This window comes from Nipponia nippon, unplaced genomic scaffold, assembly GCF_047370975.1.
Source record: "Nipponia nippon isolate SJK-2023a ecotype South Korea unplaced genomic scaffold, ASM4737097v1 scaffold_6, whole genome shotgun sequence".
NCBI lineage: Eukaryota > Metazoa > Chordata > Aves > Pelecaniformes > Threskiornithidae > Nipponia > Nipponia nippon.
In genome coordinates, this window is record NW_028262380.1 from 28,660,651 (window position 1) to 28,686,237 (window position 25,587).

General features: G+C 40.1%; 1 protein-coding gene across 3 annotated transcripts in view; it reads right to left on the minus strand.

Moving 5' to 3' along the window:
- Window positions 1-21,771, minus strand: part of GABRA2 (gamma-aminobutyric acid type A receptor subunit alpha2) — a 64,819-nt gene extending 43,048 nt beyond the window's left edge. Inside the window, exons 1-3 of one of the 3 annotated variants that reach the window (XM_087736426.1) lie at window positions 21,688-21,771; window positions 20,560-20,648; window positions 17,896-18,011 (exon numbers count right to left, since the gene is read on the minus strand). In XM_087736426.1, the coding sequence (XP_087592552.1) occupies window positions 17,896-18,011; window positions 20,560-20,630 (187 nt within the window). In that variant the 5' untranslated portion in view covers window positions 20,631-20,648; window positions 21,688-21,771. Of the gene's footprint in view, window positions 1-17,895; window positions 18,012-20,559; window positions 20,649-21,322; window positions 21,358-21,687 lie in introns of those variants that run through there. The other 2 variants (XM_087736427.1, XM_087736425.1) reach the window with 2 other exon arrangements.
- Window positions 21,772-25,587: the final 3,816 nt, after the last annotated feature.

Sequence of the window (25,587 nt, forward strand, 5' to 3'; positions counted from 1 at the left end):
AGCAAACATAAATTGAAGTCTCTGCTCAATATCTAATTATTTACACAAAGCAGAACAATTCCTTCCAAAGACTGAGGAAGCATGCCCCATCTTAGAAAATTCACCTTTGTGGTCAAGACAGACCAACACATAGTAATTTGAGTTCATGTCTCTGCTTTAAATCAGAGCATGCACTTGACAAGAGGTGCTCTCTGTCTCTCACGAGTTTCCATCATCCCAGGCTATCAGCTACTCTCATGGCTCTTTTCAGGAAAGGAGGAATGGTACAAGCTCTAGAGGGGGCATACCACTGTGAACACATGAAGTGGAGACTGGTAATGTTTTCCCACCCAAACTTGGATGTTTCACCTGTGTTGGTAAGAAAAGGCTTCAGCTGCATGCCTGTCTTCAGCATTTTTTAATTAGTTAGCTTGACAGATCCCCACTCAGTTTATTGACTTTATGAACCGCTTTTGCAGACAGTTAAGGTTATGCCCACACCATTTCTGAGGTGTGCCAATATGCCTAGCTTTCCCCACGTTCCACAAAGGAGACCTTGCTGCTTGAAGCAATGAATTCCACTATACATGGGGTCTAGGACACGTAGGCGCTGCCAGACCTAAGCCTTCAGTCTGTATGGGGCTGATTGGCCAAAGACTGTGAATAGCTCTACAGTCCAGCAGTACGAAACATAGGTCTCAGTCCATGTTCTGACACATATGTAGATATTTTAAACAAAGTAAAACATCTCCAGTGGAAGAAACCACTCTCCCAGAATGATCAAAAGCCCTGTGTCTAGTTAACAGAGTTGGAAAGTGGGAGACATGGATTCAGATCCCTTTTCCAAATCAGGTAAAGAATAAATAAGATGTTTAAGCTAGAACATACTTCATCCCTAATGAGAAGGCTACTGTACTGACTGGTGCAGCCCGTATCACATCGGGCCAACCAACTAACCAGTGTCTAGCTTGAATCCTGCCAGAACTTAAACATGAGAGAGAGTTCGAAGCAACCCAGAACTGCATAACTTAATTGGTTCTTTGCACAGGGAAAAGAAGAAATGTAGATACTCTCAGTCATTACTGTTGGACTTCATAGACTTTTGGCACCTCAAGCAACATTTTGACAATATCAGAGGCATCAACTGCCAAGTGATTAAGACAGCAATTAACTATCTAGACATCTTTCTGGATTTTTTTTCCTATTTTTTAAACAGAGTATTCCTCCAATTTACAGGTTCATTGTAAACATATTAATACAACATGAATGCATTGGTTGTATAACCATTTGAGACAACTGAGTAATTACAAACAGTAGTCTTGACTACGGTACAATCAACAAAGAGAGAAACAAAATGTTGAAAATAGGAACAAGGAGGAGTGAATGAAATCATTGGGATGGGCAATCTAAACACATGGGCAATATGAAATCTATGAGAGATGAAATCTATGGGATATGGAGATAAGACGCAGAATGAAGTCCCAGTTGTCGAAGAGGTGGCAGTCACTGACCTGCTCCTCCACCTGGATGCCCACAAGTCCATGGGCCCAGATGGGATCCACCCGAGGATACTGAGGGAGCTGGCAGAGGAGCTGACCAAGCCACTCTCCATTATTTATCAGCAGTCCTGGTCAACCGGGGAGGTCCCGGATGACTGGAAGCTAGCAAACGTGACGCCCCTCTACAAGAAGGGTCGGAAGGAGGATCCCGGGAACTACAGGCCTGTCAGCCTGGCCTCGGTGCCAGGGAAGGTCATGGAGCAGGTCATCTTGAGTGCCATTATGCAGCAAGTGTGGGACAACCAAGGGATCAGGCCCAGCCAGCATGGGTTTATGAAAGGGAGATCCTGTTTCACTAACCTGGTCTCTTTCTATGACAACGTGACCCGCTTAGTGGATGAGGGGAAGGCTGTGGATGTTGTCTACTTGGACTTTAGTAAGGCCTTTGACACAGTCTCCCACAGCATTCTCCTGGAGAAGCTGGCTGCACACGGCTTGGATGGGTGCACTCTACGCTGGATTAAAAACTGGCTGGACAGCTGAGCCCAGAGAGTGGTGGTGAATGGAGCCAAATCCAGTTGGCGGCCGGTCACGAGTGGTGTTCCCTAGGGCTCAGTACTGGGGCCAGTCCTGTTCAATACCTTCATTGATGATCTGGATAAGGGGATCGAGTGCACCCTCAGTAAGTTTGCAGATGACACCAAGTTGGGTGGAAGTGTCGATCTGCTGGAGGGCAGGAAGGTCCTACAGAGAGACCTGGACAGGCTGGATCGATGGGCCGGGGCCAACTGCATGAGATTCAACAAGGCTCAGTGCCGGGTCCTGCACTTGGGTCACCACAACCCCATGCAACGCTACAGGCTGGGGGAGGAGTGGCTGGAGAGCTGCCTGGCGGAAAAGGACCTGGGGGTGTTGGTTGACAGCCACCTGAACATGAGCCAGCAGTGTGCTCAGGTGGCCAAGAGGGCCAATGGCATCCTGGCTTGTATCAGGAATAGCATGGCCAGCAGGACCAGGGAGGTGATAGTGCCCCTGTACTCGGCACTGGTGAGGCCGCACCTTGAGTACTGGGTTCAGTTTTGGGCCCCTCACTACAAGAAGGACATCGAGGTGCTGGAGCATGTCCAAAGAAGGGCAATGAAGTTGGTGAAGGGTCTAGAGCACATGTCTTATGAGGAGCGGCTGAGGGAACTGGGGTTGTTTAGCCTGGAGAAGAGGAGGCTGAGGGGAGACCTCATTGCTCTCTACAACTACCTGAAAGGAGGTTGTAGCGAGGTGGGGGTTGGTCTCTTCTCCCTAGTAACAAGTGATAGAACGAGAGGAAACGGCCTCAAGCTGCACGAGGGGAGGTTTAGGTTAGACATTAGGAAAAACAACTTCACCGAGAGGGTGGTCAAGCATTGGAACAGGCTGCCCAGGGAAGTGGCTGAGTCTCCATCCCTGGAGGTATTTAAAAGATGGGTAGACATGGTGCTTGAAGACATGGTATAGATGGACTTGGCAGTGATAGGTTGACGGTTGGACTCGATGATCTTAAGGGTCTTTTGCAACCTTGACGATTCTATGATTCTATGATCTATTCCCACAAAGCCAGACTACCATGAAATCCACCAAATCTCAATTTGTTCCCTTTTCATTACATCCACACACACCAAGAAAAAAGGAAAAATAATTATAAAGCATTCAGCTCTAAAATAAACAACAAATGTGAGTCATTTTTAGTTGGAGTTGCACAAAATGTTCAATAGAAACATGAAAGTGAAAACATAGTTGAGTTTGGCTGGAAGAAATGTGATCTTACTGAGATGGGCTACTTAAAAGGTTGAAGTAAAATGAACTTAGCTAACACAAACATGTTTGGCAGCAAACCAAAACTACATGGCATTAAAATGAAAAATAAAACATCAGCACTAAACCTTATCCCTTTAGACACTACAGCTTCCATCAGGATGCAAAGAGATTGTATATAATATTCAGGCTGAGTAACAAATGGGACTACTGCATTGTTTAGATCAACTGGATGAGCATGATAAAGCTAAAATGAACCAGACTGCCCCAACACTGTCTAAAGAACGAGACAGAGGAAGACAAAGAAAACAAGAGCACTCAAACAAGTCTGGAAATGGAAGGGAGCAGACTTTGATAAAGTGGAGCAGTAATTATTTGGACCGACCTGAATTGGTGTCATCACACAAGTAGGGATGGCAAAGTTATTATTCCCATGCAATCGTATTTCCATCTACTCTGCTTAGAGGCTTGTGCTATTAGAAAGGAAACCATAACATGCAGGTAAGGCAGAACAATTCCCAAAATTATTTCAGATTTTAGAAACTTATATTCAGAAGTCTTTCTCTCTCTCTTCCCCCCCTCCCCCAATGTTTGAATTTTATGGCCTCAGTACTTAGAGTCATGGAACACCAAGTCAAATTCTGCTGCATTACCCTTCTAGGCTAGTTTCAGGTTTAATCTCTGTGCTTTATTCCAAGTCACAGCATTTATAAATCATCCCATTTGATACACTCACTCTGCCAGCCCCTCCTGTACTCCAGAACACATCTCCCCATAACAGCAGTATCATTTTAAAAAGGCAGCAGCTTCAAGTTTCTCTTTACAGTCATGAAGTGGCTGACTCTGGGGTTCTTAAGATATGCCTTTACTGCACAGTGGCTCCTGACTCACCTGATTATAGTTGCCCGTTTATTTGCTTGCTCATCTCCTCTTACACAGGCCCAGGTGCTTCTGTAACCAAGATCACTCAGCCTAGATTTTCTCCAGGTTAGATTTCAGGAGCACTTTGGCTTATGCTAGTAACACGTCAACTTGCCAGGGAAAGTACAACTTATGAGAGGTGGCTCTCCTTCAGCACCTTCCCACATTCCAAACATTAAAAAAAAAAACCCAAATTCTCATAATTCCCTGGAAGAACATCAGAGGTCAAAGTCCTTCCGCATCAAGGATGTGAAATGGCTGCAAAACTCACACTGGAGTGACCAAGGAACTGTGATAACACATACATAACACACACAGTATTTCACCCTTTGGCTACACACTACTTTTTCTAAGCTAAACCAGACATTGTCACAGTGCTTATTACACTTGTTAATTATTTAATGAAGATCTGGGTAGCATGCCAGCGCCCACTGAATTCAGTGAATGAGGTTTCCCCTGGTGATGGCCAACTTCAGAGGAAGCCTTTGGAGAATGCTTGTCTCTGTGGTCAGTCATGGCAAAAAGAGTTGGCACCCTGGAGCTGACAGAAACCGGGATAAAGCTCTGGGAAGAACAGTCTTGCTTGTCCTGTGGCAAACACTCATTGTACCCAGAGGTCAGCATCTTCCCGAGGCTTGCTTCTATCAGAACAAAGTATGAAATTCCAATGTGCCAAAGTCCCAAAGGCTGACGGAGCTCCTCTAGAGATCAACAGACTTAAGAAAGCATTGAAAATGATGATCCTTCCAGACAGATTAATTTTACTGTCCATGTATAGTGCCTGGTTACTATAGTCCTGGATCGTATAGTCATTAAAAATGGAGCTACAGTTCTTTTATCTTCTGTTAGCCTTGTACTTTGCATTCAAGCGTGACAGGAACCAATGGTAGAAAAAGGTAGTGCCTTTATTTAATAGAGCTGTGTATTAGTGGGCACTCTTAATGCATTTTTTGCACCAGGAACCTCAAATATATTTTTAATAGGTAATGCTGTACGAAATTCTGTAATAGCATTTCAGAAGATTGTGACACACTGTCAAAAAAACTAGACAGCATTCTAATCCTTCTATTAACCAGCCAGCAGTTCCTATTTTAAGCCAAGTGAAATAACTATGAAGTACAGGAAATTAATGTTTATCCAGACTACTCTAATATTCTTTAAAAAGCTAGCATCGGCTTACTGAAATCAGCTGGAGACTGTGTGTATGTTAACACCCTAAATACCCAGGGTGCATAAGAACAGGTAGGCACACTTTTTCTTTACACTTCCCTGATGCCCACAGTTGCTGAAATGCAGGGAAAGGAGAATAGAGGTATGGGTTTTGAGACACAGCACAAATCAGACTGGCTGCAAAGCTGGCTTTTTCTTATTCTTAACATTTTTTTTTTGTTTGGCAGGACAACCCATGGGATGGTCATGTATAATAAGCTTCTTGATAAACAGGAGTCCTGACAAACAACGAGTACATGGCTTCACCCAACAGAGAACCATATTAATACTTAAATTGAACAAGTACCCCCCCAAATGAGCGAAAAATAAGAACATGGATGGTAATAGGTCAATCTTTTTTCAAATCCCATTTTAACATGTTACAGAGTTGTCAGTTACTCTTCTGTTATCTAGTTAATAATAAAAAAAAAAAAGGTCTTAGATGAAAGCTGTGTAATGTGCCTATAAGAAGTGTACTGTAGCACTTGCCCCATGGCTGAGTCACTTGAATGTCTCCAAGGTACTTTACAGATAGCAGTGTTTCCCAGAATCTTCTCTAAAACATACTCCCAGGATACTCCCAGAGCTTGGATCAAGCAGCCTCAAATTTGTCTCTCATGGTTGCCTGTGACAAGAGAATTCCACTCTGGTTGTCCATGGGACTTTCAGAACACATCAGGCTTCTATGTGTGGAAAGGCTATACATTTGGGACAGGAATTTGCTTTTAATATTAAATTAACAGGGTTTTTTTTACAGGCAGAAAATAAAAAACAGGGTTTTTTTCTTTGAAACAATGCCTAATATGAGTTTAATTAGAATCCAGTTTCTTAAAGTGCATATTCTTCTAAGCAGATACTATGGCTTTGTGAAAATGCAGAGAGCATCTACCACAGAATATTATTTTAAAACAGTTGGTTATTTTAAAAATAGCATATTATGCAGTAGCAAACAAGATTATCTGTTCATTTTTTTTATGGTCAACTAAAGACAAAATGCCTGGTAAAAAAATAAAGAATTCTCTGACAGCTTTCAGCACCCAGCAGATGGAAAGGGATTATTAAGGATGTGACCATTCCCTTATCTCAAACAACAGGCATTTATATTTCTCCCTTCTCATCTTTATTTATTTATTTATTTTTCCAGGAGGAAATATCTTCCCTTTTGTTCAGAAACTGCATGAGGCAATGCAGTACCAAGTTCACATTTCAAGATCTAGTAGAAAGAAGTTCATTGTTTGGTACTCAGTTAACACTATGGACACTGCTAAGGACAGTCCGTGAAATGCCATGGCATGCCCTCAGAATGACAGAGGGGTTTTATCAACACAGCACTGAATCTAAGGCTCAGACTTCTGTTTTTCCTCATTTATTTACTCCACACTACAACTGCTCCTCAGCCTCTTTTCATCCAGGGGGACTTCAATTCCTTATTCAGTGAGCCTATAAATTGTGAAAAACATAAATTACTTCAAATAATGAGAATAAAAAGGCATCTACAGTAGCCTTTAGATTGCCAGTCAGCAGAAAATATCTAGAACATTAGGCTGGGGTATTCAGGGCAGGAACTGTCCCTTCAACCCACCTCTCAATTCTTAAAGATAAATGCAGACTCTCCTTCCCCCTGCATTCCCTTTCTGCTCTCTGGTGTTGTGCTGAAAGGCTCACACACTTGAGGGAATGGAAAAGGATGGCTCTAATAACTCCCTGTCTCCTGGTAGAAGTGGTCTGAAGAACCTATTATCTTAGGGCAACTGAGAATGGATACAAGAAAGAAAAAGCAGGGAATGTGTTAGAAGACAATTACCTGTCTTGGATGAGAGAATCAGCACCAAGCAATGGAGACCAACAAAGAGAACTCCTAACAACAGGTGAGTCTTTTAGTCAGAAGATACATTGCTTTTCTGATATTCAGGTATTTAAGGGACCAAGAGGATTCAATTTTTTAAATTAAAACAGAAGAAGGTGTTAAAGGCAGATAGGTAATTCCAGGAAACTACATTCACATGAAAGATGACAAATGCAAGCAGTCTATAAACACTTCAAGAAAAAAAATAGGAGTTTCAAAAAACAGCTTATTTAGAAGTCATCCTTCCAGGTGGAGTATATCTTCTGTATAAACCTCGCCATTCAGGTCAAATCTGTTGTCAGAAATTATGTGACCTGTAAAACAGAGCACTGTACTGGGGCTTGGAGACATGGATCTGTTCCATTACCAATAGTGGATCATACGTCCCGGTTACTTCACCCTCATATACCTTTTGTATTTGCTCAGATATAGAAGTGACCTCTTTTGCAAAGTAGTCTGAGTTCTCTGATACATTTTCAGTGTCACTGCTGTGAGAAAAGCCACAATGTACATATAATGGACATGTAGGTTTTATACCATAAATCAGTTTTTAACTGATTCTTACTGAACTATATGTGTCAGAACATAGTGAAGGTCAGTGGTCCATGGCATTGAATTTGGACTGCAATCAGCTCTATTAGTCATAACATTACAAGATTACAAGATACTTAATTTACAGTTTGTAAAAAACACAGATTAAGCAGATGGAACATAAGGCATCCATGTTTTTCCCAAACAAATTGCAGATTAGGATGCATGATCTCTACTGGTTCAACAAAAAAAAAGCATGTGCAGGACCAAATATGTATGTATGGACATAAAAAATAAATGTAATTTGGTCAGATGCAACTAAATCCAATCTCTGACTGCAGCTACACAATTTTACTAAAATGTTTCCTGTCCTCTGATGTGGACAATAATCCCAGGTAAGAGGGAAATTGATTTACAGTGCTTTCATAGAGTTAACTGCTCTAATTATTAAACAGCCCTCAACATATGGCAAGGAATTACGGAATGTAAATCAAGAGCCATGTGCTACAAAGTAACCACACAAATGGTTCCCAAATAGCAACACCACTTCCAGAAGGTTAGCAGAATCATAGCTTCCTGATGTACAGACAATTTCAGAAAACTAGTACTGACATACTCTGCATTATAAAGCAAACTATAATTAGGGTGACAGTGGTAAACAAAACTTCCTTTAGCTTGTGATTAATTTAATTTGAGCATTAACCTGAAAAAACAGACATAAAAATGTGTTTAAACATTAATCTTGGCATATTAAAGTGCTTTGATTCTTATCATTAAAATTTATTAGACTTTTGACAGTATTAATTCAAAATCTTCTGCTGATGTTTTAATTTATGAGGCTGGTGAATTGTACAGCAACACAAAATATTATCCGATATATCCTCTATAGCTGCTTTTTGAGACAGATGACTCATTGTTGAAAAACATTAATGTCAGAAATTTAAATACATGCATATACCATAAGGATAAATCTGCTTACGTTGTTCAAGTTTCCAAAGGGTATTTGAAACAACTGTCATTCAGCTATCTCTAACCTGACAGTTGTTTAAAAGTGGCCAGTCTTTAGTATCACCATTTTACCTCCCTCCTTCACTTTCCATCTCTGTTGTCCTGCCCTCCTGCCCTTTCCCCTGTTCCTTGCTCATAGTGGTTTTTCACCTTGGCTTGTATTACCCTAATGCTACATTGTTGAAAAACAGTGTTATGTTCTACTTCGTATCTGTTTCTTGGAGTCTTTAGAAGCTACTGTTAGATACTAATAGTAGCCACCAATAAGAGCTACTAATACCAACAATTAATACAGACCAAAATACTGTAAAAAACTAAGCAGATGCAGTTTTAATGTACAGGCAATTACAGTGTCCTTGTGCATGATCCTTGTTGAGGAAATACCTCTCTCTCTACACACTACTAATTCTAAAAATTGGATGCACTAGATTGTGCATTGAAAAGATTACTGTTAAAAATGGTCACGAAATGGTGGCACTCCAAGGAAACAGAAGCAGGAATATGTAGTCAGGAATACTGCCAGAAGCAACAGATCTATCTCAGATCACTCAACAACACCAACAAAATTGTACTGGCACAAAAGGAAGGCCATACAATCTGTGGGTAGAGACGGATCTTTGCTTTCTGCAGACCCAGGAGCCTGCCTTCGCATCATTTCAACCTCCCCAATCCAGCTTCATTAGATATGAAATCTTTCAGGCAGCTGGATGTAAGTGACTGTACCTGGGAGGAGGATAAGGCAAGTTTGGGTTTCATACCACAAAAAAAACAAACCAAAAAAAAAAGGCAAAATTAGACAGCTGCATCTACATGGCATGTCTGGCCTGGATCCGGGGAAAGCTATATTTAGACAGAGTGAAACAAATTCATGGAATTTTGGTCAAAGAAGAGAGTTGGGCGTTTTCTAGAAGAATGTATGAAACAGGTATTTAGAAAGGGAAAAGGCAACTATGAAAACAGAAGAAAAAAGGAAGACATCCACCAGGTCACTTCAGAAGGGCAGGGTTTAGAGGTTCCTGGGTGCTTCCTGAGGAGGTGTTGAGCTCTAGGATACACAGTGGCGTACAGCTTTTCAGTTGCCTGTACACTGCCCATCTAATGATGACAAAGTAAACTTGGAAAGATTCAATGAAATACAGTGCCTGTCCTTTAAAATACTGTCTTTTCCCATATTTAACCCTTTTCAGGACTCCAGGTTATGGTGATAGTTGGAAAAATGTGGCTAGAATCACTTTTAGTCTATTAGTCAAGTCCCAGCTCCTGCTGAATGTTAGAAAATCCAAGGCAAAGACCATAAAAAAGGATATGTCCTCTGCATTTTTCCAGACCTCTCCCGTTTACCCCAAATCTTCTATTCATCACAGTAGATTGTTTATGAATAATAAGCTCAAGAGTTGTACAACACTGTGCATTCTGCTGTCCATAGGCAGTGTAAACCTTTCATCTACACAGGTATTTTTATTCAGCTATATCTTCCAGAACTGATATTCTAAATTTAATTTTTTCACAGTTGCCAATTAAGATGGAAAACTTCAGCCATTATTTCAATGTCTTGCTGGTTGTAAGTCACAGAATCTTAGAATTATTCAGTTTAAAAAGCACCTTTGGAAGGCCCAAAGCAGAGCCAGCTCTGAAGACAGATCAGGTTGCCCAGGTCATAGTCTGTCAAATTTTGAGTGTCTCCACAAAGATGGAGACTCCACCACTTCTCTGAGCAATCATTACCTCTGTGACTGTGTTGAAGATCACCATCAGTGGTCTATAGTAAAGCTAAGGAGGGGAAAAAAAAAAATTCTTCATTTTTTTATCATTTTAGATTATGTCTCATAAATAAAGATAGTATTGTTACATTGTTTTCACCACAATCGGGCCTTGAATGGAGCAGAAGCCTGTTGTGCTGTGCAGAACATAAATACATAGTAAGAGGTGTGTCTCATGGCAGTTTTTATTTATGGGGTGCTAAAATACAGGAAATATACTTAAATATATATTTGCCATTAGAGGCTGCAAGAACTAAGGTTAAAAAAACCCAACCTTTTCTACACAAAGAAGCTGAAGGAGTACTGCATGTCCATTTAATCTGAAGCTTTTAGTTTCCATTGAAAATAAAATGTCAAAACTTGCCAATGAATTGTCTTGAAAGAAAGTTATGTGTGACTACTTGCTTAAATATTGGTTGTTGTCACATGAGCTGAAATCAACATCACTAGAACAGTGATGCCTGCTCATATCACAGTATGATGTAACTACCATTTTTTCTTAAATCAAACGTACTCCTAAGGTCCATTTTTCCACCTTTGTGAAGGACAGTGTATTCCAAATATTGTCTGTGTCCTATATATCTAAAATCAAAAATTCACAGACTGTCAATGCTTTTATTAACTGCTGGTTTAATAGTTCTTCACCAAAACTTTCTTCATATCTTCAGGCGTTTATACAATTGAATAAGAGATCTGTACAGCTTCCTTCTTACATTCTTTAGTTGGCACTCTTTTTTTGGTATACGTTATTAAAGAAAAGATTTGAAACATAACTCTCTGTGTGTCTCCTATACAAAGAATAAACAAACCTGAGTACTCCATGACTACATCACAGCAGTAAACATTAAAAGGTTTCCCTGATACTGTTTATAAGTACACCTTTTAGTGTAACCCAGAATACTCCTAATTTTGTATTACAAAATGTGTCTTTGTTGCTACAGAATGACTAACATTTTTTTCATTGAAACAACATATACATTGATTTCTGCATTTTAAATTCACTTTTTGCTTGGTTAAAATCCACTACTAAAAATCCATTAAATCCATTAAAATCCCCCAAAGATATCCTGCATGAATTTCTAATGCACTTAAATATTTCTGAAAATGTTTCAGAGTTAGATTATTTAAATAATAATTATATTTCCAATTCAGGTGGCATTACACAAATTGTATCATTTCACAAGGGTAATAAAAATTTTGGAGCTACAATATTGCAATCCTTTGGTACTTGGCTATTAAAAGTGGTCAGCCTGACTGAGAAGCAGCTCTATATATTTTGGATAGCAAACTCATTGCAAGATTTATGCAACATGATAAGAGGCCTTCGTGGGAAGCAGTCAAGAGTAGAATACCTTGGATATCAGCAAGGCCACTGCTTTTCAACCAGTTTCTAAATAACCCAGAATAAATGTATTTCTGAAAAAGGTGATGTTTGGCTTAGCCCATCAAATCTGGCTGAAAAATTAAACCATCCCATAGGTCAGATTTACAAAGAGCTCCACTGAGCTCCACAGAAATCTGCAGTATCTGCTTTCATGTCTTCCTTGTAGCTGAGATAAAAGTAAGCAAAGCCTTAATTCAGCCTTGGTGCCATCAGCAGTATTTCTAGCATTAGAAGCAAATGCTGATGCTTTGCCAGGAAAAAAAAAAAAGAAACTACTGAATATACATGTTCAGTGAACTGGGAGATCCTCCCAGACAAGCTCCTTTATAGGCATATAAACTTTACTGTAAAGTACCTAGATTTTTGTTAACTGTTGTGAAGCATAGCATTTTGCCACTTTGCACAGTGCAACACTTTCCCCGATTTCAATACTCTGCACAGTTTTAACACTAATTTTATTTTTATATCTTCACTGTTGATTTATCCACAGACTTTCAATAAATAAATAAATAAATAAGCTTCGTTTAGCTCCTCAGCCACTATCCTATCCTACCTCATTTTTGCTGGTTTGCTCTTCAGTATCACAACAGTTTCTGAGGCTTTTTCATCCTTCCACTTTCCAAATGATTCATTCCCTAGAATGCTTATAGCTACTGAGTTAGTTCTGTTCTTGGATTTTAGCACCATCTGCATGCCCTGGATAACTAATTAAATGAGATTTTCATATCCTTCTCTCTATTGCTTTTCCATTTTTTACAAGGAATGCTTTTTGCCAATATACATTATCCACAACTCTAACATAAATTAATCTGAGTTTCTCCCTGACTCCTCTGAAAGCACTACTATGGCCAGATTCCATGTGACCCTTCCAGGTATGCCCAAGAAAGAGCATACAGTAGTTTACACCTTTGTATCGCGGCATAACTACATTGATAGCAGGCTTTCAGAAAATGCAAGTGCTGCTCTGAATTGCTCTGCACTAGCACTGGCAGAGAGTCATTACCATTTCCAAAAGATTAAACTGGAGCAAATAAGGGCTAAGGAAGCAACCAGAACTGAGCAGGGGAACTGCACTTTTTCCTTTACAAACAGTAGTGAAAGCCTTCCTGTAGCGTTCTGCAGCAAAAATAGTCAAAGGACATTCTTTTAGGATACTCTGAATGTGTATTAAGCATGATGAGGCTGACAAACACCGCTAAGTTTTGAATGCCCAGCTAGGGGACTGCTACAGCTACAAACTCTTCTAAAGCTGATTAAAAACTCTGAATCACAGAGACCTATAAATATACTGCCCTAAGTTTAACATATTCCAGATTATCAGCATATGATCATGGCCTTGTTTCCTGGCAACTGAAGACATACAACTCTGATAAACTCACACACCTACACACACACATACATATATATATATATAGCTCTCCTGATCTGGAGGGAAAAAAAAGAAGTTTTCTGTGAAAAAATGTTTTTTCCCTTTTAGCTCATATTGGTGAGCACGTCATACAACTTTTAATCACAGAGTCTGATACTCTACGCTACTACACCAATTCTATGCAACGATACACCCAGTGTTGCAAAGATGAATGATCATAGCCACAAGTGCTCACTGCTCACCATCTCTTATAGCAATAATCAACAATAATCATTCTCAGTTCTCTTCTATTTTCCTGCTCAATTTATTTACAAAATGTGATTAAAAAAAAAACATTTTGGTACGTCTGTAAGTGAAATGCAATGGAGATTCTTGTTTAAAGCAATCAGAACATCTGAAAGTCACCTTGCAGCAGAGATGGTTACTTCAAAAGGGAACCACAGTGGCATTTTAGTTTTCACCTACCTACTGTCTGATCTTCTTCAGTTTTTTTAATAACCAGCATTCACCTTTTTGGTTACAATGAGAATGCCATTCCTGAAGCTGGTGAGACTGACCACAGTTGGTGGAAAGATCCTCAAACTGTATAAATTTGCATAGCTCTTTTCGATGTCAGTATGGCAGTTAAAAATCTGGCCTTCAGGCTATGAAGTCCAGTCCTCTGTCCTTGTAACCTCCCTTTTTGTGGTTTTATTCAAGATTTAAATTTTATATTTTCTAAGTCTTGTATTCAATTATATTTTATAAGTTTTGGACAGTAGAACAGACAGAAGTTCTATAGCTGCTGGAAATGACCAAGTTCAAATGTGAGAAAGCAAAACAGGCTGAACAGCTTATGGAGATGGTAAGACTACTGAAGTATCCAACATGATATCAAAATCCTAGCACCATTTCCATTCCTTCTCCCTTCCTTCCTCTTTTTCATTTTCAAAAAGAAGCTACCATTTTAAAAAAAAATGTATGTTTTTGCTGATACACCTAATACACAAGAACATCAATATATTAAGAGAGGGGATTGCCTTAATCTATGTCCCTTTTTCCTTTAATGATGTCTGTCCATGGGGCAGAGGAAAGCAGACAGAGCAGACAGATACTTCAATCACTTCCAGATTTGAATGCAGCTGTATCTCAGCTTCAACATTCAGTTGTCTCATTATTTGAAGATCTAAATTCTCTTTTGGTCCCTTGCTTAGTTTTAGTGTCCATTGTTTTGTGGATTTCTTTTTCTATATGCTAATAAAAATCAAAGGATTTATGGAAAAGTGCTACCCTAAGTGTCTTGCAAACATTACAGCAAATAAATAGAAGAAAATACTTTCACGATTTTGAAGAAAATCATAACCAGTCAAACTGTTTATGACTTGTCATTTGCATGGCTGTATTTCATACAAATTAGTGCTAATGACATAGGGAATTTGTTTTGAAACTGAACTTGTAATTTATTTTGATGTCTAAACAGAAATGGCATGGAATGTTTGGGTAAAATAGTTCATCTCAGAACTGAAAGTGCAGTCAAGAGTGTTCCAGCTGCAATCCTGTGCTTAGCACAAAATGAGTGCAGAGAAAAATTTATCTCCCCTTGAATACCTTCATGCCTATCCACATCAACACAGTAGGCCAGTGTATTATCTAAGTCATATGAGGTGTCTCTGGCTTCAGGGGACAGTGCAGTGTATTCGTTTCCCAGCCCACACCCATTTTGCAGGCTATTTCATCATTATAGTGTTCATACATCATTCAAGGACCCCAGCTGCTAGGACAGCCAATAGCCAACAGCCAAAACCTGTTTATACGACAGAACTGCATCAACAGGAAAAGTTAAAGCTGCCTTAACAGTCTATAGAAAACATATTCAGTTCTGAAGTGCATCAATGTATCAGTAAAGCATCAAGTTACATACTGTAAGTACTCACACCAAGCCTCCCAGTAAAATTAATTATAAATCCATGCCTAAATTCAAGAACGAATTCCCAAACAGGCAATTACTTAGTTGAATTTATATACAGTCTTCGAAGGAGCCTAAACATTTCCATTTTGTTGGTCAATAACTAACTAAAATGCCAGTGTTAAGCTAATGCTTTTCATTACTGAAAACATTTTTGAGATTAATAATTCTTTACAATGAGCTGAATTTTTGCTGTAAGACATCTCTGAAAATGTCTTTCCCAACAGATGAAAGTGGGCTGCTGAACAACTCTTGCTTTCAGAAGACTTTAAAAGAATCCATCTCAGACCCTGGACTATTTCTGTTGCAGCACGTTAGGCCAGATTGTGATCTCAGTCATAGTAGTGTAGCAGGATAATGCAAGCTGCTATGCCAAAGTAAATGCTCTACTGGTTTCAACTGAGTTATTTCAGATTCATATAAATGCAAGTGGAACAGAACTAAGTATATTAAATTAATGACACATGGCATGGTCAAAATGCAGTAGTCTACGCAAAAACACTTTAAGAAACTATCAAGACTCACTAGGCACATAGTGCTTAAAAAAGAGATGAATTATTTCCATTTTTATTTTCAGAGTACAGGTTAATAGAGAAAAAGGACTGAAGTGCTACAAAATTCCTGAAATACGAAACTCCATAATTACTAAGCACTACGTACAAAAGCATTGTTTGGTGTATTTCATATCATGGATTATCACATCTGGCTTTTACAAGCATTCTTTTAAACTATAAGAATCCATCCATCCACAGCTGAAGTATTCTTGCAGATTAAGATTAATGTATCATGATTCATCACGGTTTAATATGCATGACACAGTTTCATTTCACACATGTTCTGCCTGGGTTGATTGCCATGTATGCCAATATCAAACAGATGTTAATTCTTTAATTTTTATGCTCCGAAAGTATATTTTAATTACCTAGGAGGCTTGGCAAAGAAAAAGAGGAAGGTATTTTGAAGTAAATGTAATGGAAAAATCTAAAATAAAAATCAATTAGAAAAATAAATTTTAAAATTCATGTTTTCAACAATATAGCTTTTAATATTAAAAAGAATACATGATATGCAAAGGAACTGCAGACTGCTCTCATTAAATGGCACATTCCTTTTTGTAAACAAGAAAAGAATTTTTCATTATTTTTCTAATAAAAAACATGATTTTAAAAGCTCTGCCAATTAAACACAAGCTTTGTGACATGAAACATTTCTGCAAGTCACCTGCAAGGCATTGTATGTTTATACTATGTCTAAATTCTTAAATTCGGGTATTTTGCAAAGAAATCGAATCTCCATGTAAAACATCACTATATAAATTCTCACATCAACAGTGTTCTACGTCCCACTTTATGGATCATCTAAATTAAAAAGTCCTTAAATATAAAATATTTCACAAGTCTCCACCATACAGAGGCCAGAAATGGAAATGAAAAGATATCCTAGGTTAATATTAATGCATAATGAGAAAGCTGTTGCCAGCCAGCGCCAGCTCCCACTTTATGCTGTGTCAGATGCAAGCCAAGATTCTCCAGAACCAGAACAGCCACAGGTCAGGATGAGAGTGTGTTGGCTACAAACTGTGAGTTTTAACTAATTCCTAACTTGATCAAATGGAGTTGTTAGAGTAATTTCCATGGAAGTTAGAGAAGATCTCTAGCTTTAGGCCTGATCTTACTGAAATCAACAGGAACAGGAATGTCTCCCAGGGATTTTGCACTAGAATTAGTTTTAGCAAGCTGAAACAGTCTCCAGTTTGAAAATTACAATTACCAAAACCGTTAAGAATAATAATAGTAACAATGCTGTAGTCAATACATAAATATTTATGTTAGATAGTATAAGTACCAGATAAACAATAATAGTAGATAAAATATTACCAAAACCAAGATATTCTGCCCCTCCCCATACCATAGAGATCTTTTTGCACAGTAATACTTCCAACACCAAACAAATTATTTAAATTTTTTGCTTATATACTTACATGAGCTGGCATACAGCTTTAAAATGAAAATGTGAACTGACATTTTGAAAAATAACTGACAGTCATGGCACAAGAGTGCAGTGACCTCTGGCCTCCAATATTCCCTTTTTTCTTTTTGTTTTTTTTTTTTTTTTCAAATGCACAAATACTTGCAAGGTAGCCAGAAACAAAATGCTAACTACCAGTGAAACCCTAATTCCAAGGAATTAAAAAATACAATATTCCCACTGAATTTACTGTGACAAGGAATGAATCTAAAATGTGGATTTTACACATACCACACAAAACACTTGTGCAGATTTCTGAAAACATGCACTCATCGCATTGCAGGGAATCAAGCCTGCGTTCCTTGCTCAAGCAAAATTCCCTGACTGGAATAACAGCTTTAGATGTTATTTTTGTTCTCATTCTGTTCTACTATGTTAAATCACCAGATTTTTTTTTCTTTTTACTTAAGATAAATGTGTGAAAGTGCCTCCTTTCCATTCATAGATATTATCTTTCTCAAACTTCAAATGATTCAGCTGGGTGAATATAGAGTTATAAATAATTTATCAAGACACATACCAGTTGTTAGGAAAAAAAAAAAAAACCCTGAAGGAAGACTATCACTGCATAAAATCTGAACATTAAAACTGATTTTTTTATAAATCAATCTTTAATTGTTTTTATTACCTCCTAATCCAGGTCTGAGACGATTATCATAACCATCCAGAAGTCTGTCTAGAATTCTTGTAAAGATGGTGATGTTATTCTTAGCTTCGTCTTCCAGGGAGTCAGCCAGCACTGATCTAAATGGACATTTTACATTTTAGAAAGTGCTAGATATGTTTTAATGTACACTCAACATGCAGTTTTTTCAGGCTGGCCTTGAATATTTAACTTGCTGCCCTCTAACAGGAAAGGTGTAGTCAAGAGTATGTGAATACACAATTTATATATAACATGTTCAGAAACATAACAGTTGACAATATACTATTTAAAATTTCCAGGAAGTCATTTTCCAGTAACCTCTACTTCTAGTCCACATTGCATCATCGTGAGTGCTACTTCAAGCTCTACTAACACATTTGGCTGTGCAGGTGAAAAAGCCTAAAAGAGCTTCCCAGGCCTCGGTGGCATGTCGCCCCCGGACTGATAACCTGGGTTCCCACACACAAAACTGTCTCCTTCCAGCTCTATCCTATCTGTCCTCACCTAAGTATACTCTATCTCTGGATAAATCCTGTGGATATGCTTCCACCCAATGGTCATGTAACGTACATGACCAGAAGAACTAACATGAGGGAAAACTCCAGCGATCATGCTCAGGGAGTCCTCTGATGTCAGTATTTGGTGGGTGGGAACAACGATGCTGACTAGCAAGCTGCAGGATAGCTGTGGAGAGCCTTCGTGTTTCTAAAATGCTATTCTGTTATAAAAAGCACTACCTGATGTTCCACTAGATGCAGGCAAACCTTATAAAAGTTGGGTAGAAAAAAAAATCATAAATGAAGTGTCAAAAAGAATCTACAGATCATCGATTGTTTCAAACTTCCCCGATAAAGAAAGAGATGTTACAGCCTTTATGGGTCATATCTCTGTGGAAAACACTAGGGGCTGGAACATGAATCTGCTGCCCAGCCAGCCGTGATGCTGACCAGTCCTCCCAGACCTGGACACCCAGACCAAAGGTTTTGTGTACCAGGGAAACACTCCCATGCAGAAAGCCTTACACATGCAAATGTTACTGTGCCAACAATTTTAAGCACTATGCATGTGAAATGCATGAGCTCATCAGTCTTACCTACTTAGTACTGGAATATTACTATCAAGGAAGTAAAGCATCATATGCTTTTACACATTATCATTTATACCTTTTTCAGCCACCTCAATTTTTAACCTGAAATGTGTGAATATTTATCATCTCTAAATGAACTACTGATCAAGGCATTCTGAATGCCATAAAAACAAGCATGTTTTCTTCTTCCTCCAAGCCAGAAGTAGGTTTGGGTGACATTTTCTCTAAAGCAAGCAATGAAATGATTAAAGACAGGGTTTTATGTTGGTCCCCAATCCAACAGCATGGAGGAAGTATTTAAATGTAAATCATTGCAGTCTGTGCTTTCCATCACATAAACCATAGAATCGACCAATATCAGATAACATACCAAAATGTCATGTGTGATTTTACTGATGTGTGAGTTTTTTCTTAACTGTAATTACTGGATGGCTCATTTTTTATTTTTAAAATGTATTTCTGTACTGTAAGTCTCTGCCATTTTTTAAGCTTCTTTTTGAGATACAACAGTTTTTTGAACTCAAGATACTACTAAAAAATTAGATCATACAACTATATCAAATTAGGGTCGAATCCTGCAAACTTTACTCAGGCATAAACTCCTTAATTACGCAGGTAGTCTCTTTGACGTCAGCGAGATTACTCACTTGAGTAGGGTTTGCAGGATCTGGCCCACTGTGACTCAACTAATACTGCACCATAGTTAGGTATAAAGTGAAATAGCAAACATAGCTTCAGGAAATACTTTGTTCACTAGGAAATAGACAAAAATAAATGCAGACTTTTAAAATCATAGGAAACTTGCATTATTCAGCTTATGACCCTTACCATATTAGGACGAGACCTACTGCAGTCAGAACCAAAGCAAGCAAACCGAAGTTACAAAGTACAATTAATTGCATGTTTAGGGACTATGGGCAACAGAAAACTATCACATGATTAAAATTACTGTCTCTTATGTTGTCACTTTAGAAATGGAGAACTTTAAACAACATAAGAAAAGTTGATTAATAAATGAGGCTATTGTTTTATCATATGTGATTGTGAAGTTGTATGCTATCTCCACCTAGAGGTTTAAAGCTTAAGTATCATTTTGAATTCTGTTATGTTGACCAAAAAAAAAGAAAGAAAAAAAAAAAAAGCATGCCTGTATTAAAAATATTACAATTATTTTAGAGACTGTGATTTGCTATTTGACTTCATGATAATCTATTTCTCCATCTTAACTGTTCTGTATGGTACAGAATCACAGTGATACAGTAACTCCAATAAATCTTTAAGATCCAGTAAGGCATTTAAAGCAATTATATTTGTAATGGTGAAATAAAGCATCAATTCACAAACTGTTTAAGGACAAGAGATCAGGCTTATACGGTCCCTAGGCTACCTCCTACCGCATTTGCTCTGGAAACTATGTAATACTGCATTCAAACAGCTAAGAAAGATTTTTTTATTACATTACTACATACTATACTTTTATAACCTCTCACGCAAGCTTACCCTGAGCAGACCGTAACATACATGTTTGTACTGAACAACAAAATTAAACATCCTCTCACCTTGTTGGTAGCCACACCATTAAAACGAGAAGAACCAACTGCATCTCGGAGAGTGCCAGCTCCCTCTTCATCGCTGCTCTTTGCAAAACCTAACCGTGCAAGAAAAACAGACCCACTCTCAGCTACAGTCAGTCTCCGCCAAGCAGTGCTTTCAACTTAACCCGAGGAAAAATATGTCACTTCAGTGGAGCAAGGAAACCACTGGATTTCTGCAGCACTTTTCACTACTAGCAACTTATGGTATCTCCATCTTTCCCAACGATCCTGCTCTGTGCAAAGAGGCAACGTATGATCAAAAGTGGCATGTGAGCAGACGCATCAGATGCTTTCCTTTTCCGTAAGCCGAAAGCCCCGCGACGAAAAGGAACAAAAAATAAAAACCGTATGTATAAAAAGATCGGGGTTTGACCATTCCTCGCCTCGCTACGGCACACCGCAGCCGGGGGGGGCGGGCGGGCGGCGGGGGGGAGTCATGCCATTCGCAGGGGCTCGGTGCGGGGACCGCGGGCGAGCCGCCCCCAGCCGCCGCCGAGCGCCCAACACGTTTGACAGCTGCTCGGCACAACACCGGCGGCAGCCGCCGCCGCGGGGGGCGCGGGGCGGGGGCGGAGGCGGGGGGAGCCCCCGCAGGGCGACAAGTTGCGAACCGCAGCGGAGCCCCGCCACGGGCAGGCGCTGCCCGCGGCCGTGGGGGACCGCGCCGGGGGCGACGCCGCCGGCCGGCGCTGCCCGCGGCGGGCGGGGACCCCCCCGGGGACCCTACCTGGGAGCGGCGGGCGGGCGGCCGGGGCGGGGAAGGGGGGAAGGGAGGGCGCCGGCGGCGAGCGGGGCAGGAGGCGGCGGGCGGCGGGGAGCGCGGGGCGGCGGCGGCGGCGGCGAGCGCGGCCAGGACGGAGCGGCTCCCCAGCGGCGGGCGCGCGCGCGTGCCTGGGCGCGCGGGGGGCGGCGGGCAGCGCGCGTGCCGGTACGCGGAGGCGCGGGGGGGGGAACGGGACGCGCGTGCCGGCGCGCGCGGGCGGTGGCTCCGCGGGCGCGGGGCTGCCCCGCGGGGCGGCGAGGGGGAGGGGGAGGGGGACGCCGTGCCCGGTGTCCCCGGGCGGAGCGGCGGGCGGGGAAGATGCAAGTCACCCAGCTGAACGGCGGCTGCCGCCGGAGGGGCGTCCGTGGCCTTACAGCCTGCGCGGAGCGGGCGGGCGCCGTAACTTCGCCTGTGCCCGAACGCTGAAGGGAGGGACCAGCGCTCCCCAGAGCGATGAAGCACGTTTTCCCTGGCCCTCCTCAACCTTTTAATCACCGCTTGTTAGGGACGTGTTTGGTAGGGCACAACCCAACCACCCACCCTGCCCCCTTTCCCGTCTGCTGTGGGAGCAGCCTGTACCCGGTTCCCACCCTCGCTCCGGGGCTGTCTCATTAATATTCCTTTCCCCACTTGCCCATTGGCACAGTCTAATTGGAATGCAGAGAGAAGAAAAATCTGTCATTTAAAATGAGCTCAGGATGCAGGCAGCCAAGAAAACAAACCTTCCGTTTTTTGCTCAGATTGCATTACTTTCTGTTGTGTTGTCTTTTAAAGCATGTTGCCCTCCTTTCTTGTACCCAGTCCTTCTTTGGACCGCTCCTAGGATTCATTTGCACTGATTTTAGGTTTTCCAGCACAAGTAGATCAGGACAGGCTTGACAATTAAAGGGTTATATTTAGTGTAGCCTCATTTTGCATTGTTAACTAGGAAATAATCAAATAACACCAGCCATAACACTGCAGCTTTTTTTTTTTTTAAAAACCAATCTCCATCCATCTCCTTTCCTTTCAATCTATTAATTGCAGAAAACACAGCTCTCAATTATCCTCTTAACATCACTGGCCTACCTGCTTATTGCATTTTGGCTGAAGGTGTTTAGCTGAAGTTTCCTTCTGAATCATTACCAGTTCCAAAATGAAAATGTGAAAGTGCATGCACAGACATGGGGAGGGGGGGGAGAAAAAAAATCTTTTAGTCAGTTAACTATAGAATCAACTACAAAATTTGGGAGATTCTTTTTCCTACTTTCCTTTCTGCTGTTTTTCCTTTGTTTCCCGCTTCCTAAATGTTGCTGCTTGCAACTGGAGGTCTCCTTGTTTTCCTTCTCTTCTAGTGTCTTAATGACTCCACAGCAGAACATGAGAGACAAAAGAGGGAAGAGAAGTGCTTGGGCTGTCAAGACAATCTGTTACTTCCAACTTTGAGATATTTCATAACTTGCAGTAAGACTGGGAAGAGAGAGGGAACAAGCTGGATTTCTTTCTTTCTAAATAACCCGTAAAATGACAGCCTAAACTGTGGGAAATTACAAAGATAAGGACACAAGTGCAAAGAACACTCATTCCAAAGAACACTCATTCAGCAGCCATCTAGCCCTGGCCATGCCTAAGGTACAAGGCCCTCCTCATCTTTCCCCATCCAGATGTTCTTCGTTGTCTGATCAGTTAAGCATCTATGGTCAATCTAAAGTAATCTTTGGATCTGCCTCTAAGTCCCCATGTATTAGGAATTAACAACTGATACTAAAGGTAGGATCAACCCTCACAGTAAAGAAAACTAGTTTTAACTACTTGTCCTAAGAAAGGGTGCCTTCCACAAATATCAACATGCAGAGAAAAAAAAAACATTAAAATAGAAGCAGAATAATTTATTTTCCACAGGTATTTGCGGCATTCCTTCCCAAAAGACACTTCAAGTAACCATAATACCAAAACCAGAATCTAATCTTTGTATGTGAGTTGCACCAAAACATAGAAAAACACATTTGTTAAGGAAAGCAGTCACAGTGGCTTCTTGTTGCTGTGATAGCACATTGTCATTCTTCAAAAGCCACACGGGGTAGGTATGTATTTGTAATGAGCTTGTGCTCAAAGCCTTCCCTCAGAAAAATGTGCTGGGTTTTAGGCTCTAATCACAATTATTACCTGTGATGTTCTCCAAGATTTGCCATAGCTTCATGCATTGAAGTCACACTTCAGATAAACCAAATACATTAAAAGAATCAGAAACTTGAAAATAACTCCTCATTCCCATTCTCAGACAAGTGGAGAGCTCTATGGGGCATCCCAAATGACAGGCCAGCTGAGTACAGGGACAGATCACTGAGGCAACGTGTAAGAGATCAGAGGCAATATAATTATTACCAGAGAGAAGGTTCTTTGTGATAGTCCCACACCCTTATAACCCATGCTGCTGAAGAACTGTAAGACATTTGAGGAGGGAAGTGTGGTATTGCTGGTGTTTTATTGTTTTGTTGGGTTACATGCATGCATAGCTCACAAACACTGGATGCGTTAGCTCTTGTTGGTTAGAAACAGCGCACTTGAGCCCGCTCAGGTACATAGTCAACAGGGAACTCTCTCTTCCTTTCTGTGTTGTTATTTGTGGAGTGGTATTGAATGCTGTCATTCATTACTGAATTTCAGTTAGCTCTGAGTCATGTGTGGCGTCCAACACATCACTTGGGTTTGTGAGACTCTTCTGACTCCTGATGCAACTGCCCTAGGAGGTAGGGAGTCATGCCATTGGTTTGAATAGGACTTGAAACAGTCCACTGGAAGGCAGCAGGTCTACAAATTGTTATTTTCAAAGTATAAACAAATTATTTTATTTAAAAGATTCTCTTTCTTTTCTGCTATATTTGCTGAAATATATAACTAGAATTCAATCCCTATTTTGATATTTTAAAATATCTAAAAAATATCTTAAAACAAAGGGACCTTACAATCCTATTATTCCCCCTTGCTAAGGATCTCAAAGCTCTGTACATGCTTATAAATGGTGTTTCACAATACCTTTGTGAGATTGGAGAGACTTCCTCTGTGAGGACAAATTGAATAGCAGGGTATGTATGTGACATTTCATAAGCCCTTCTTCCAGTTTAGAGGTAACAGAATCACAGGAGAGTTTAAGCCCAGGCAAGTCACTCTCCATATTGCAAAATACTAAATCAAATGGTTCCTTTACCATTTTGCTTACAAGAATAATTTAGAAGACAAAGTTACTCCATCCTTCAGGCAGAATAAATTACTCAAAAACAATACCTCCAATTTGTAGCCGTTAGGGAGGTGGCAGTGAACATTTTCTGTAATGGACATTATTAAGTAATGTCAAACAGAACTTAACACAGTATGTTGATCTGGAGTATGTTCTGCAGTATACTAGTTCCAGACAAAAATTTTGGCAGATTGAGGTAATCATCATGTACTTTGTGTTGCTTGAGAATAATCTTCACCCTTATATCTAAGCCAGCAACAGTCTTAGCTGTAAGAATAAACCCAATAATCATTGGGGTTCAGTAAAGTGATGCACATGTGTGAAAATTGAAGTGATATTTCAGAAATTTTTGTATGTGATATAGCAGTGGACTTTTTTTTACTATAAAGTATACTTTTTATAAATGCTTTAGTCTCTAAAAAGGCATAAAACACATGTCAATCAATATGGAATCAGTTATTGGAAAGACTAGTTTATTTATCCTTTTAAAATTTAGATTTGTAAGAATTAAATGGTTAACGATTCATGTATAAATGCAAGTGTTTGAGATACATAACCAAGATACAATGCCTATGTAATTTTAAACATGTATGTTACGTTATTTTATTTTGTTTTGTTTTAGTGAATAATGACAAAATAAAAAGTTGAAGGGGGAATTAGTTTTTGACCAAGTCAGTCCCTAGACTGGTTCATCATGCAGCTACATGAATGCTAATCTGAGCCAAAAGAAAGGACAACCTGGCTCCTTTCAGGAGCAGCTCCATGATATGCCTCATTGACCTGATGATGGAAAGAAGATTTCTGTAAGAAAAGAAGACTCAGGTCTCCAAAACCCTCCTAGTCACTGACTTTCTGCAAGATAGCACCCCAAATCCTTCAGAGAGATGAAATTATTTTGAAATGCACTGTTCAACAATAGATGCTAGTATAATAAACAAGGAAGCAAGAAAAAACTTATGGCCTTGTGTGGTGCCCACTGTTCTAAGTGCCTGAGCAACTTTTGATCTTTAGG